The sequence below is a fragment of the Eleutherodactylus coqui genome, chromosome 7 (genome assembly GCF_035609145.1).
Source record: "Eleutherodactylus coqui strain aEleCoq1 chromosome 7, aEleCoq1.hap1, whole genome shotgun sequence".
Classification (NCBI taxonomy): domain Eukaryota; kingdom Metazoa; phylum Chordata; class Amphibia; order Anura; family Eleutherodactylidae; genus Eleutherodactylus; species Eleutherodactylus coqui.
In genome coordinates, this window is record NC_089843.1 from 72,903,899 (window position 1) to 72,919,027 (window position 15,129).

General features: G+C 49.5%; 1 protein-coding gene across 2 annotated transcripts in view; it reads right to left on the bottom strand.

Annotated features, from left to right (window-relative positions):
• Nucleotides 1-8,726, bottom strand: part of STIM2 (stromal interaction molecule 2) — a 95,104-nt gene extending 86,378 nt beyond the window's left edge. For both annotated transcript variants that reach the window (XM_066573211.1, XM_066573210.1), the window contains exon 1: nucleotides 8,425-8,726. In XM_066573211.1, coding sequence (XP_066429308.1) covers nucleotides 8,425-8,644 — 220 coding nt within the window. In that variant the 5' untranslated portion in view covers nucleotides 8,645-8,726. The remainder of the gene's footprint in view (nucleotides 1-8,424) is intronic.
• Between the last annotated feature and the right edge of the window lie 6,403 nt (nucleotides 8,727-15,129).

Sequence of the window (15,129 nt, forward strand, 5' to 3'; positions counted from 1 at the left end):
GTTGCATTAAAAAGGTTGTTGCTTTACAACTGTATATCACATTTAAAGTGGCTATCACTAGGGGTCTCCCTTCCTGCTTCTCTGCAATACACTGTCGTTGGGTACAGAGCTTCTATTGTAACCAGGACGTTTCCATAGCAAATCTTCACAAGCGGCTCCCATGCACTCAGAGGCTGCAGGCCAACAGATCTGCAGCCACTGAGAGTATTATCCACATCGTATCTGTCTCTCCTGCTGTTACAGTGTGGGTTTGTGTGTGTGCCTGTGTGCGTGCAGAGGGGTGGGCATTCAGAAACTGCCTCCCTGCTAATTGGAGCAGAGAGAGGACAATGCGTGGGAAATCAGGGAAAGGAAGTGCAGAGCAGTGAACTACTGGCAGAATGCTATGCTTGCTACATGCTCCTTCCTGAAAATAGATTGCAAATAGCAAAAAAATGGGGAAGACCACCTTAAAATAGGACTTACAGATATGAGACAGGGTGAAACCAGCAGCAGATAAGAGGGCAAGAACCACCTGGTATATTTTTAAAAGCCCGTTGAAAACTCAGGTCCGCTTTAATGTTTGGATCTTTAATCTTTGCTTTCGCACACGTGGATGTGCCAGAATACCACAGATTCCACAAACTAGTTAGCGCACTCCAACAGCCAGTTGGACATCTTCCTGCAAAAATACACCAATTCTACTACTAAAAAAAATGTTATATGGCGACTTTTATTTCTTAAACCTTTATCCCATTGAGCAATATACAAAGACAGGTACATTTTTATTAATATTCCTAGGAGGCACGTTCCAGAATGCCATTTATCTGCTCTGATTTCACAGTAAATCATCCTACCGCCCTATAACGCTCCTACCTCCCCGCACAGAGGATTAACAATGCAAAGCACAAGTTGTTCTATTCTCTAAGGTCAGAGTTACACAAGATCGCTGCTACAAGTGGATAGAAAGCACAATATGCCAGGGCTTTCCTTTATACTTTCCCGTACCGCACTGTATGTACCCCGTAGGGAAGTCTACGATCCCCACTGCGTGCAGAACCTTATGCGCCAATTACTTTTTTGATGCTTTAAACGACGAGGGCAAAAAAAAGTTCCCCAAATGTGGACCAATACAGCGATATATTTTATCATTCACTGCACCGGTAGCAACGCGATTACTTAGTATATGTGGAACTAGAATGACCAGACGGGTAGATTGTACTGTACGACTCCCAAAACACGCAGGACCACCCTAGGGTGCATTCACACGGCCAATTTTCATGTGCGATATCTGACCGATAAAGATATGGTCTCATATTGCGCATCTAAAGGACCAATGGATTTAAATGACTCCATTGACAGGTGCCAACAGTCTGATAAGGTAATAAAATTTTTTTTTTTTTTTTTAAAGTCATTTTCTATGGGAGTTGCAAAAAAATAAAACTATTACATTGCGCTCACATGTTGATGCGATTTTTATTTAAACTGTTGAAATATGTGACTTTGACACACATTAAAGTAGCATTTTGCAGGGATGCGACGCATTTTTCTTGCGATCTGTATCTCACTAGCAGCAGAAATCGCAGGATTGCGAATGTGATATTGGTCTGAGTTGCAAATACATCCGCAAGTCATTCAAATATGAATAATTGACTTTACACCTGAGGACTTCTGACCAACCAACAACTTTTTAAGCAAAGAGGAGCAAAACAACTAGTGAGCAAATTATCGCTCATCGCCCTGCCGGTGAATCTACTGACACAGAACGGCTATAGCTTGCATTCACTTGATTGAGCGATTATTCGGACAAGTCATCCCCCACATGAAGGGACCCTAATGACCCTTTTACGCGGGCAGATTATCACTTGGCTGGCAGCTCGTCCCATGTAAAAGGACCATAAGTCTGCCCAGAACTTGTAGATGGCCACCAGCTGAACATTCATTGGGCAGACTGCTATCTCACCTGACGCCCTCGTACATGGGCACACTGGGCATCCCTGAGTGTACATGTTCTGTGAAAATGGGGAGGCCCTTTTTCGTCTCAGTGACAAAGTGAGGATCACTCGGTGAATGGAGTCCGAGAAGCCGGGGATCGTCATCTCCAGCAGTCCTACAGAAGATGACCACCGCTCTACTCAATCTCCTCCTTACTGTGGGGGACACCAAGTGCTGAAACCCCCTAGCGATCAGACTCTTCTCACCCATCATATGGATAGGTGATGAAAGTGGTCTCTGGTGCAAACCCTTTATTTAACACCTTGCACTTTCCAAAAAGATGGCAGCACCATACATCTTTCTTTTAGGCCTAAAGTCACCGGGCGGATCGCGTTCCGCATGCGGGAGCCCACAGTAGAATCCGACCCTGCCCGCGGCAGACACCGAGTTACCTGCCTGGGTCTTCTATTTCCTGGTCTGCGGATGCGTGCAAAAATGATGGCTCGGCTCGCATGCGCAGTACGTTTTTTTCTTCTAACTCCCGGTTTCCAGTGGAATCTGCACCCGGTCTACAAGTCAATTGCGGATAGGCCGACTTCCAATGGAAGCCGTCTGTGAGGGATCCGCACTGAAATGGAGCAAATCTGCACGCTTTATTTAATTTGCGGCCGCTCGTGGTTCCCTATGGGCGGCTTGAACTGCGTGGACATGAGGCCTAAGACTCTCTAATGTCTTTCGCCAAAGAAAGCCATGCATCAAGCTGCACTACACGATACACTATGGCGGGTCAATTCCTTCCATCAGATCCCTGCACATCATCTGATGTAGAGAGGACACTTTGCAAGGCCTTGTGCATATTTGCATTTTGCAGACAGTGAGCCGGAATCAAACATAAGCCGATTTCAGCTCTGAAGTCTGCAGAATTGAGAATGCTGCTCTGGAGGCTGTAACTGAAAATTAGTAAATCGCATAAATAAGGCAACGTATTTACAAATGTTTATGCAAATCACTTCTAGATGAACTATCCATTTCTGTTGGCAGCGTCTCCTAAAACATTACAATATGGCCAGAAAATCCCTTTAAATGAGTCGGAAAACCCCGTCAGCCTGTTGTGACTGTAGGCTGATTAGACTGATGCAGCTCAGACACCCGGCACATTCCCTCATCCTTCGCTCGCCTCCCGCTTCCACTAGGAGGATGCTGACAATTACGGCAGATGACAAAGGGGTTGCCTGACGAAGGAATCCTGCACACAGGGAGGACCCCCTCCGATGCGAGGAAGCCTCCCCATCATCTGCTGGATGTAATCCCCGCTCCGCCAGTGAATACCGCAATGCTGCTGCTGCTATCCTCTATGCAGTCTCACATAGCAGAGTCCCCTACAGACAGGCGAATACCAGGATGCAGCGCAATAACCACACTGCATCGTTTAATCATCCGGAAAAAAACAATTAGAAGGAAAAAGCTGGGAAAATCCATTTCTACAGCAGGAGGTTCCTGGGAAGAGGAGGGAGGGGGCCACTTCTCAGGCTGACACATTTAGCAGAGCCAGGCTGCACTCACAGCTCAACTACTCCCCGATGAGTTAGGAGACCACCAAACATCAGTATTAATATGATCTGGAGATTCCATTACACGGGCCCAAACATAGTAGTCCTATTCGAGGCCTAGCGGTGCTACGGCGGCGCATTAGTGTGATGGACTGGAGTCCTGAGAACCGCACTGTTTGAACAAGGTCCTATTTACTGCACAGGGACGTACGGCAGGTTGGGGATGGCAGATACCATACTAGAGAGTCTAGCTGGGCTTGGGTCACACAACCTCATTCCCATTCTAGGACGTCTGCATGGGGTCAAAGACCCTCAGGTGTCCAGTTCACGTACATGGAGTCATACACCCATTCTAGGACGTATGCATGAGGCCAGATACCCTCAGGCGACCAGGTCATGTACAAGCAGTCATATACCCATTCTAGGTCGTGTACAAGGGGTTGGATACCCTCAGATGTCCAGGTCACATTCATGGAGTCCTACACCCATTGTAGGCCATGTACATGGGGTTGAATACTCTCAGGAATGCAGGTGTCATACATGGAGTGAGACGCCCTTTCTAGATCATGTGCATGGGGTCAGACATCCCTCAGGCGTCCAGGTCGTGTACATGGGAGTCAGACGGCCATTCTAGGTTGTGTACAATGGGCAAGATACCCTCAGGTGACCAGGTCATGGACATGGGGCCAGACACCCATTCTAGGAGGTGTGCATGTGGTCAGACACCCTTCAGGCGTCAAGGTACATAGAGAGTCAGACAACCATTCTAGCTTGTGTGCATGAGGTTGGATACCCTTCAGGCGTTCATGTCGTGTACATGTTAGTCAGACGACCATTCTAGGTTGTGTGCATGGGGTCCGATACCCTCAAGTGTCCTGGTCACGTAGATTGAGTCAGATGCCCATTCTAGGTTTTGTACACGGGGTTGGATACCCTCAGGCATCCAGGTCACTTACATGGAGTCAGACGCCCATTCTAGGACGTGTGCCTAGGGTCAGACACCCTTCAGGTGCCCAGATCTTGTACATGGTAGTCAGACGCCCATTCTAGGTTGTGTGCATGGGGTCCGATACCCTCAAGTGTCCAGGTCATGTACATTGAGTCAGATGCCCATTCTAGGTTTTGTGCATGGGGTTGGATTCCCTCAGGCATCCAGGTCACTTACATGGAGTCAGACGCCCATTCTAGGATGTGTGCTTAGGGTCAGAAGCCCTTCAGGCGCCCAGATCATGTACATGGGAGTCAGACGCCCATTCTAGGCTGTGTGCATAGAGTCAGACGCTCTTTCTAGGACTTGTGCCCGGAGTCAGATACCCTTTAGCTTCCATTCCAAGGGTCCATTTACACGAGCCAATTCTCGTTTGAATGAGTCACGTCCCTGCAAGCGTGTTCGCCTTCTTGCAGCCCGTTTAGACAGGTAAATGCATCATTTGCTCATTCCAATGAGAATCGCTCAGTCGCTGTACAAGTGGATGAGAAGGACTGAACGAGCGCCGTTTACGCCGAACGGTAAGTGAACGAGCCAATGATGGTTTTTATGCCTGCAAAAAAACGGACAAACGAAAACTGAGCGATTCTCGTTGGTCATTGACTCGTGTTTAGACCAAACGATTATCGTTCACTTTTCGCTCGTTTGAACAATAATTGTTCTGTCTGAACGCACCCTACGTGATGAGCGTGGTGTTAGGGCCCCTTTCCACTAGCGAGGAAATCGCACGTCTTACTGCGATGCGAGAGTGCGAGCTCTCGCAAGAAAGTGCCACACGTTGCTCAATGACGGCCTTTCCCCCCGCGAGGTTTTAGGGCAAGCTGCGATGCGAGAACAAAAATCGCATCAGCAGGATTGTTTCAGCGTTTTGCTTGTTTATGTCGCCCGTACAGTGCAATGGCAAAACAGATTTCTCGCATCGCAAAAGCTTGCCATTTTCTAGCAGTGAGATCGCCCTTAGGGCACCTACCCGCTGGCGTTATTTTTTTATTTTTTTTTTTTAAACACGAATGTCAATGGGACTTGCAAATGTTAAAAACGCAAGTTTGTGCGTTGCGATTTTTGTACGATGCGTTTTTAACCCTAGAAAGTCCCATTGACATTTGCATTAAAAAAACGCAAGTGGGTAGGAGCCCTTAGCTAGCCCCCAGGTTTTCATTTTAGGTAACATGAAAGGGGGTCACATGACCTAGAATGGGAAACATACGTGTGAACATGCATCAGATATCCTCAGGCATGCAAAGTCCTGGTCACATGGGAGCTATATACACTCAGGTGTCTAAACTAGCTACTATATACACTGGGGTCAGATACGCTCACCTTTCCCTTCTACCGGTCAGATCGTCTTAGGGCGGTTTTACATGGGACAAGTCACGGACACACAGTCACCCCAGTGATGATCGTTCTTGTGCTTTCACGCAGAAGTCATCACCACCCAGTGAATGGCGGTGGAGTAGGCCAAGGAGCACTTCTACCACCTCCCTCCATTCACAGTAAACAGTCCGTTGGTCAGAGATGAACAGCCGTCTGTTTACATGGGCCGATCAGTGGTTCGCTTTTTTTGGCTGCCTAAACTGAATGACGAACGATTATCAAATTAATTCATTGCTCATTCCCTGACGGCATTTACATTGAACGTCATGATTCAGCGATCCAGTGGGAATCTAGGTAAAAGGGCCCGCAATCATCATCTTCAGATTCTCAGCCGTCTGCTCTACCTCCTGCTTACATGGCAGGGAACTACACTCACATGTCCAGACTAGCTACTGAGTATGTTGGTGCTCACTCTCTGCCGGCATTTACATTGAACGTCATCATTCAGCGATCCAGTGGGAATCTAGGTAAAAGGGCCCGCAATCATCATCTTCAGATCCTGAGCTGTCTGCTCTACCTCCTGCTTACATGGCAGGGAACTACACTCACATGTCCAGACCAGCTACTGAGTACGTTGGGGTTACATATCCAAAGGGGACCCCTCAGGGACTTTGTACCTGGGGTCATTCTCCCCCTTACGGCCCTTTCAGATGGAACGACTATCGTTCAAAAAAAAAAAAAGGTTCACTTTTCGTTCAGGATTTATGTTAGGCAAGCGTATAAATCTTTGTTGACTCGTTCACTAATCGTTCGGTTTACACACAGCTCGTTCAGCCGCTCTGATCACTTATACAGCCACCGATGTGTCTGCCGGATAAACAGGCCGCCGAGCAAACTCTGACATCACTCACGTGTTCAGGCGAGAAATCGGCAGGTCTGAACGGACCCTTAGTAACGGGGTATAAGGCTGAAGAAGGACATGCTGTACGTGCATCCAGTTCAGCCTATTATCCTGCAAGGTTGATCCAGAGGAAAGCAAAAAAAAAACAAACAAACAATGAGGTAGAAGCCAATTTTCCTCATTTTAGGAAAAAAATATTCCTTCCTGACTCCAGTCTGGTAATCAGAATAATCCCCGGATCACCGACCCTTCTAAGTAATCAACGACATAACATGTAATACTGTATGGCTCAAGAAAGGTGTCCAGGCCCCTCTTGTACTCTTAGCGAGTTCACAATCACCACATACTCAGGCAGAGAGTTCCATAGTCTCACTGCTCTTACAGTAAAGAACCCCCTTCTATGTCGGTGTAGAAACCTTCTTTCCTCTAGATGTAGAGGATGCCCCTTGTTATAGTTGTGGTATACATAATTGAGGAGAGATCTCTGTATTGTCCCCTTATATATTTATACAGTTATTAGGTCGCCCCTCAGCCGTCTTCTTCTATAAAAATAACCCTAATTTTGATAACCTCTCTGGGTATTGTAGTCCGCCCATCACTTTAGCTGCCCGCCTTTGTACCCGCTCAAGCTCTGATATGTCCTTCTTGAGTACCGGTACCCAAAACTGTCCACAATATTCCATGTGTGGTCTGACCAGTGACCAGTAAAGAGGAAGAACTATGGGGAAGACTTATGAAACGGTCTTAGTTGCCCCTAGCAACCAATCACAGCTCAGCTTTCATTTTATCCCAGCAGAACACAAAACGAAAGCTGCGCTGGGATTGGCTGTCGGCAAACTAAGTTTCTTTTAGACAATGTCAAAAATCTTACCCAACGCACTCGTCATGTGCCTCTAGACTTCTTCTAATGCATCCCATGATCCTATCTGCCTTGGCAGCAGCTGCCTGACACTGGTTGCTCCAGTTAAGTTTACTTAAGTCCTTTTTCATGTCAGTTTTACATATATTGGAGCCACGGAGGGCCGTTGTAGGTCCTGTACATGTAGACGTTAGGTGCCCGCTCTACATAGGACACACGTAGGTCCAGTATACACAGGGGATCATGCCAGAGCCCGAGGGCACAGGGGTCAGAGGCCACCACTTGTCCCCCACTGTCAACTCAAAGACTACAAATAATGGTAAGCTCCTCCAAAGATAGCGGTCTCTAGAGGGGCACAGCGGACACGCACCCCATCACCCCCGCCAAGACGTCCCAGAAGTTCATGGCAAGTTCTTCGATAACCGCTGAACACATCATCCAACTTACCCACCTATTCCAGTGGCACTACCAACGCCAGCTACCGGAATTGTACAACCCATCCGTCCGTAACCCGTTTCCTGCCAGCGGGCCCGGTTATCCTACGCTGGACAGAGGATGACTACTGAAGGGGCACACATCGGGGTGCGGATGGGATTAGGGGGCGCTCTATGAACAGGACGCAGGAAGATCCCATAACAGGACTCCAACTAACATGCCAAGACAGGAAATCTGTAGACCATTACCCAACGCAACCCAAGTACACGTAAACTCTCGTCAGGCACTACCAAGGTGCCAATCACCATACATGCCCAATGCCAGCTGCATCACTATGGTCAGTGGGCACAAGACCAGGAAGCCTCCAGACCTACAGCAGCCCCATAACTCGTGGACTGATGCAGTGCCCACACTGGGAGCCTGGCACTAGTTCTGCACCGGGTCACCTGTGCCCACCACTCACCTGCCAGCAGCTCCGGGGTATCCCGCCTCCTCCGTACCCCGTCCGCCTCACACAGCGTGCACACCGAGGCCGGGGGCAGCAGCAGCAGGACAGCGATGAGCAGAGCCAGGCACACACCGGGGACCTGCCTCCAACCCCCGGGCAGCTGCCGCTGCTTCCTTCCGCCTGCCGCATCCCAGCTCCTCATGACTGCAGCCCGTGTAGCCGCCGCTTGGGTCATCACATCTCGGGCGCCGGGAACTCCGCTCTCACCCGTCACACACTCACAGCCGCCACCGCGCGCGCGCGTACACCCGGCTTCCCCGCACGAACGCGCCCACACACACGTCAGCAACAGCGGGGCGGGGACACCGCAGTATGGGGGCGGGGCGAAACCAACGAGCAATAGCGTCAAAAGCCTGGCAGTGGGACGGGCGAATACAGAGAATGGGCGGGGCCTGGAAGAGTTCCTGACGGCTTGGCTGAAAGGAGTTGGAGGAGCTAAAGGAAGAGGGCGGGGCTAAGGACTGGATGGGAGGAGAGTGTAAGGAAAGGGGCGTGGCTGTGACGGTGGGCAGCCTGAGAAGGATCACTAATACCGGGAGGTGTGTGAGGTGCTGGGCGGTACAGACTGGAGCTGGGCGCAGAGTGGCTGAGACCGGGAGCACAGCCCCAACTAATGCAATGAGGAGATGTAGGCGGCCGAACACAGTGCCCATCATTTCTGCCACAGGACGTCCACAGCAGTGCCAGTCATAGTGCCCATCAGTCCTGCCACAGGACGTCCACAGCAGTGCCAGTCATGGTGACAATCACTCCTGCCACAGGACATCCACAGCAGTACTAGTCATAGTGCCGATCATTCCTGCCACAGGTCGTCCACAGCAATGCCAGTCATGGTGCCTATCATTCCTGCCACAGGACGTCTATAGCAGTGCCAGTCATGTTGCCCATCATTCCTGAAACAGGATGTCCATTGCAGTGCCAGTCATAAAGCCAATCATGATAACTGCAGGAAGTCTACAGTAGTGCCAGTCATGGTGCCCATCATTCTTGCCACAGGACATCCTTAGCAGTGCCAGTCACGGTGCCTATCATTTCAACTGCAGGATATCCACAGCAGTGCCAGTCATGGTGCCCATCATTCCTGCCACAGGTCATTCACAGCAGTGCATGTCATGATTCCCATCATTCTAGCAACAGAACGTGCACAGCAGTGCCCGTCATGGTGCCCATCATACCCGCCACAGGGGATCCAAAGGAGTGCCAGTCACGGTGCCCATCATTCAGACTGCAGGACATCCATAGCAGTGCTGGTCATCGTGCCTATTATTCCTGCCACAGGACATCCACAGCAGTGGAAGTCATGGTGCCCATTATTCTTGCCACAGGAGGTCCAAAGCAGTGCCAGTCATGTTGCCCATCATTAAAACTGCAGGATGTCCACAGCAGTGCCAGTCATGTTGCCCATCATTAAAACTGCAGGATGTCCACAGCAGTGCCAGTTATAGTGCCTATCATTCTAGCCACAGGACATCTATAGCAGTGGCAGTCATGGTGACTATCATTCCTGCCACAGGACATCCACAGCAGTGCCAGTCATAGTGCCCATCATTCCTGCCCCACAACATTCGCAGCAGTGCCAGTCATAGTGTCCATTATTCTTGCCACAGGAAATCTATAGCAGTGCCAGTCATGTTGCCCATCATTCCTGCCACAGGATGTCCACTGCAGTGCCAGTCATGGTGCCCATCATTTTAACTACAGGATGTCCACAGTAGTGCCAGTCATGGTGCCCACCATTCCAGCCACAGGAAATCCACAGCAGTGCCAGTTTTTGTGCCCATCATGCCTGCCACAGGACATCCTCAACAGTGCCAGTCATGGTGCCCATCATTCTAGCCACAGGACGTCCATGGCAGTGCCAGTCATGTGCCCATGATTTTAGTCTCATGATGTCCACAGCAGTGACTTTCAAGGTGCCCATCATTGCTGCCACAGGTAGTCTACGGCAGTGCCAGTATTGGTGCCCATCATTCTAGCCACAGCATGTCCACAGCAGTGCCAGTCAGGTTGCCCATCATTCTAACCACAGGTCATCTACAGCAGTGCCAGTCATGGTGCCCACCATTTCTGCCACAGGTCATCCATAGCAGTGCCAGTCAGGGTGTTCATTCCCGCTACAGGTCGTCCACAGCAGTGACAGTAATGGTGCCCATCATTCCAACTGCAGGTCCTCCACAGCAGTGCCAGTCATAGTGCCCATCATTCCAGCCACAGGAAATCCACAGCAGTGCCAGTCATGGTGCCCATCATGCCTGCCACAGGAAATCCACAACACTGCCAGTCATAGTGCCCATCATTCCTGTCACAGGATGTCCTCAGCAGTGCATGTCATGGGGCCCATCATTTTAGCCACAGGATGTCCACAGCAGTGACTTTCATGGTGCGCATCATTCCTGCCACAGGATGTCCTCAGACGTGCCAGTCATGGTGCCCATCATTCCTGCCACAGGTCGTCCACAGTAGTGCCAGTCATGGTGTACATTATTTTAGCCACAGGTCATCCACAGCACTGCCCATCATGATGCCCATCATTCTAGCCACAGGATGTCCACAGCAGTGCCAGTCAGGGTGCCAAACTTTCTAGCCACAGGACATGCACAGCAGTGCCAGTCATAGTGCCCATCATTCCTGCCACAGGTCATACATAGAAGTGCCAGTCAGGGTGTTCATCATTTTTGCTACAGGTTGTCCAAAGCACTGCCATAAATAGTGCCCATCATTTCTGCCACAGGACATCCACAACAGTGCCAGTCATGGTGCCCACCATTCCTGCCACAGGACATCCTCAGCAGTGCCAGGCATAGTGCCCATTACTCCTGCCACAGCTTGCCTACAGCAGTGCCAGGCATGGTGCCCATCATTCTAGCCACAGGTCGTGCACAGCAGTGTCAGACATGGTGCCCATCATTCCTGCCACATGACGTGCACAGCAGTGGCAGTCATGGTGACTATTATTCCTGCCACAGGACATCCACAGCAGTGCCAGTCATAGTGCCCATCATTCCTGCCACACAACGTTCGCAGCAGTGCCAGTCATGGTGTCCATTATTCCTGCCACAGGAAATCTATAGCAGTGCCAGTCATGTTGCCCATCATTCCTGCCACAGGATGTCCACAGCAGTGCCTGTCATAGTGCCCATCATTCCAGCCAGAAGTGAATTAAGGGGACCAAAGGCCCAGGATGTTCACACAACTTGGGCCCCCCCATGTCCGCAGCAAATCTGAACTGTCTATAAAAATACCCTAGGCCTCATGTTCACTTGAAAAATACAATCCGCGCAGAATCTGCATTAAATGGTATTTTTTTTGCATGCAGATATCCGCACACATTGCTATCAATGTGATAGCAATGTTGCCGATCCGCGGCAGAATGGAGCATGCCGCGTTATTTCTCCCGCGCGTGAAAAACGCAATTCTTTTAAAATGCCATCCGCGGATGTAAAAATCTATTTAAGGGCTCCTTCCCACGGACGGATTTCCGCCGCGTATTACGTTGCCCGCAGCTATTAGGTTCTATTGAACCTAATAGCTCAATGCTCAAGGTGCGGAATTCCGCACCATGAAATCACCCGCGGCATGTTCTATTTGCCGCGGGTGTACGCGTGGACGGCTTCTATTGCAGTCAGTGGAAGCCATCAGTCACGCTATCTTCCGCTGTAGCACAGCGGAAGATAGCGCGAAACCACTTCCCCGCCTACCGTCGTCGCGTCATATGACACGGCCAATGCATCATGTGATGCTGTGGGCGTGTCATGTGACGTGGCCAGCTTGTCACGACGCTGCGGCGCGTCACGCCGAAGCGTCCTGCGGGACGTAGGACGCCGAATCCGCAGGTAAGTATTGGGGTCTCTGGGGGGCGCCGTGACGGGCTCCGCCGCGGAATTCCGCAGCAGAGCCCGTCACGGCCATGTGAAGCCGGCCTAATGGACCGCGGATGGCCAATGATTCCCTATGAGCAAAATCCGCTGCGGATTACGCAATTCCATTTAGCTAGTGGACATGAGGCCTAATAGTCCTAACAGGATTGCCTCTAAGGGTCTGTTCATATGTAGCAGATTTGGTGCCAATTCACACGTGGATCCGCAGCTGTTCACATGGTGGATTCTGCTGCGGAATATCCCGCGCTGGATCTGCCTGGAGAAACGCTACAGAAATCTGTGGCTACTCTGCCATGAGTACACACAGTAATTCACCCCTGTTAATAAATGACGCCCACACACAGTATCATTGTAATTATCACGGACTGTATAATTACCTCCATACTGTTAGTCAACAAAAAAAAACACTTACTGAAAAAACACTATACCAATATTACCCCCACCCACATACAGTGACCATATAGCAGTATTACTAGATCTTCACAAGCAAATTATTACCGTACCGTTATATCCAGTGATCAGACATTTCCTCTGACTGGAGTCATTCACTTTCCCTTTTTCTTCATCCAGCCCAGACCTTCATGACGATTCCTCCTAGTCGTAATTTGTCTCTGGAGAATTTGACATACAGATGTCTTTAATTCTTCAGGTGTCTAGTAACCGACTTTGCTTTACAAAGGCCCCACATAGTAAGGGCTCATTTACACAGCCGTATGCATAAACCACTGCATGTATTACGCAGCGTTTGGCGTTGTGTGAGCCGACTATCACTGTGTAGACAGCAATTGTGCACCGCACACAACAGCATATCTCACGGGTGCTTTCACATGCAATCTAATTTTCTTTTTTTAGATTTCCTGCTCAGTATCTTAGACATCTTGCGTATTAAACGCCGCACATACACAATACAATTGAGTAGCCATACCCCTCATAGGCCCCAATTCAGTGGTGGTTCCCCCTCCACTCAGTAGCAGTGTATATTAAAGAATATACAAAAAAAAAAAACCTTATACCTTTGCTGCTCCTCCCACTCCTGACCTCTGCAGTCCATGCTGCCTGCACAGCTCACCTGCTCACTTCCAGGTACAGTGATCATGTGACTGCTGAGGCCAGTTCTGGCTGTAGTAATCATGTGTTTGTATCACATGATTGGTCTACCAGGAACTTAGTGGGTCAGCAATACAGGCAGCACCAAATGCAAAGGCCAGGAGTGGGAGGAGCATCACAGATGAATATAACTCTTTTTACATTTCATTAGTGGCGGATTATCAATAGGGGTAATTTGGACAGCCACAGTGCCTCCATAACGAGGGCAGCCATAGTACCTCCATAACAGGGTTTGCAACCTTGTTTTGTGTCTGGACAACGTAGTCCACAACCAACCTAAATTTTAAAGCCAAATTGGGAAACGCGAGGATTGTTCTGCTGCCTAGTAAAAAAAACAAGTTAATCAGACCCATTATAAGTTAGACCTATTGAAAACTGACCTTTCATGGATCTTGGAGCCTAATTTTACCTATCCAGGTCTGCGAGCTTGGACATACCAAGATGGCTGCACCACTTCTATGACTACATGGTACAGACTGTGTACTAGTATGCATTGATAGTCTAAGTCAAGAAATTACATACTGGCCAGTGATGCTCATGGGGGCACCACTGGATAATCAAAGCAGGTGTAATGTGTTAGACTACCGATACATACTAATACAAATTGTGCATCAGAGAAGCGGTGCGGCCATCTTTGGTGCGTCACAGTACCTTCATAATAAAGACAGCCACAGCACCTCCATAACAGAGACACCCACAGTACCTCCCTAACAGAAACAGCCACAGTGCCTCCTTAACAGGGATACCCACAATACCTCCCTACCAAACAGCCACAGTACCTCCCTAGCAGAAACAGCCACAGTGCCTCCATAACAGGGACAGCCACAGTACCTCCATAACAGGGACAGCCACAGTACCTCCATAACAGGGACAGCCACAGTGCCTCCATAACAGGGACAGCCACAGTACCTCGATAACAGGGACAGCCACAGTACCTCCATAACAGGGACAGCCACAGTACCTCCATAACAGGGACAGCCACAGTACCTCCATAACAGGGACAGCCACAGTACCTCGATAACAGGGACAGCCACAGTACCTCCATAACAGGGACAGCCACAGTACCTCGATAACAGGGACAGCCACAGTACCTCCATAACAGGGACAGCCACAGTACCTCGATAACAGGGACAGCCACAGTACCTCGATAACAGGGACAGCCACAGTGCCTTCCTAACAGGGACAGCCACAGTACCTCCCTAACAGAGACAGCCACAGTATTTTCATAACAGGAACACCCACAGTACCTCCATAACAGAGATATGTACAGTACCTCCCTAACAGGGACAGCCACAGTACCTCCCTAACAGGGACAGCCACAGTACCTCCATAACATATATTCTTGCCCTTGGGGGGCAGTATTACAGGGACTACTGATAGATTTGGAAGGCTAGTTACACTACAAATTAAAGTGACCCTCAGGGCTTAGACATACAAAGATGGCTACACCACTTCTATGACTACCTAGTACACACTGTGTACTAGTATGCATTGGTAGTCTAAGTCAAGAAATTACATACTGGCCAGTAATGCTCATGGGGGCACCACTGGATAATCACAGCAGGTGTAATGTGTTAGACTACCAATGCATACCAATACACATTGTGCATCTCATAGTCAGAGAAGTGGTGCGGCCATCTTTGTCTGTCCAGGCCCAGAGGGTCATTTTAATAGC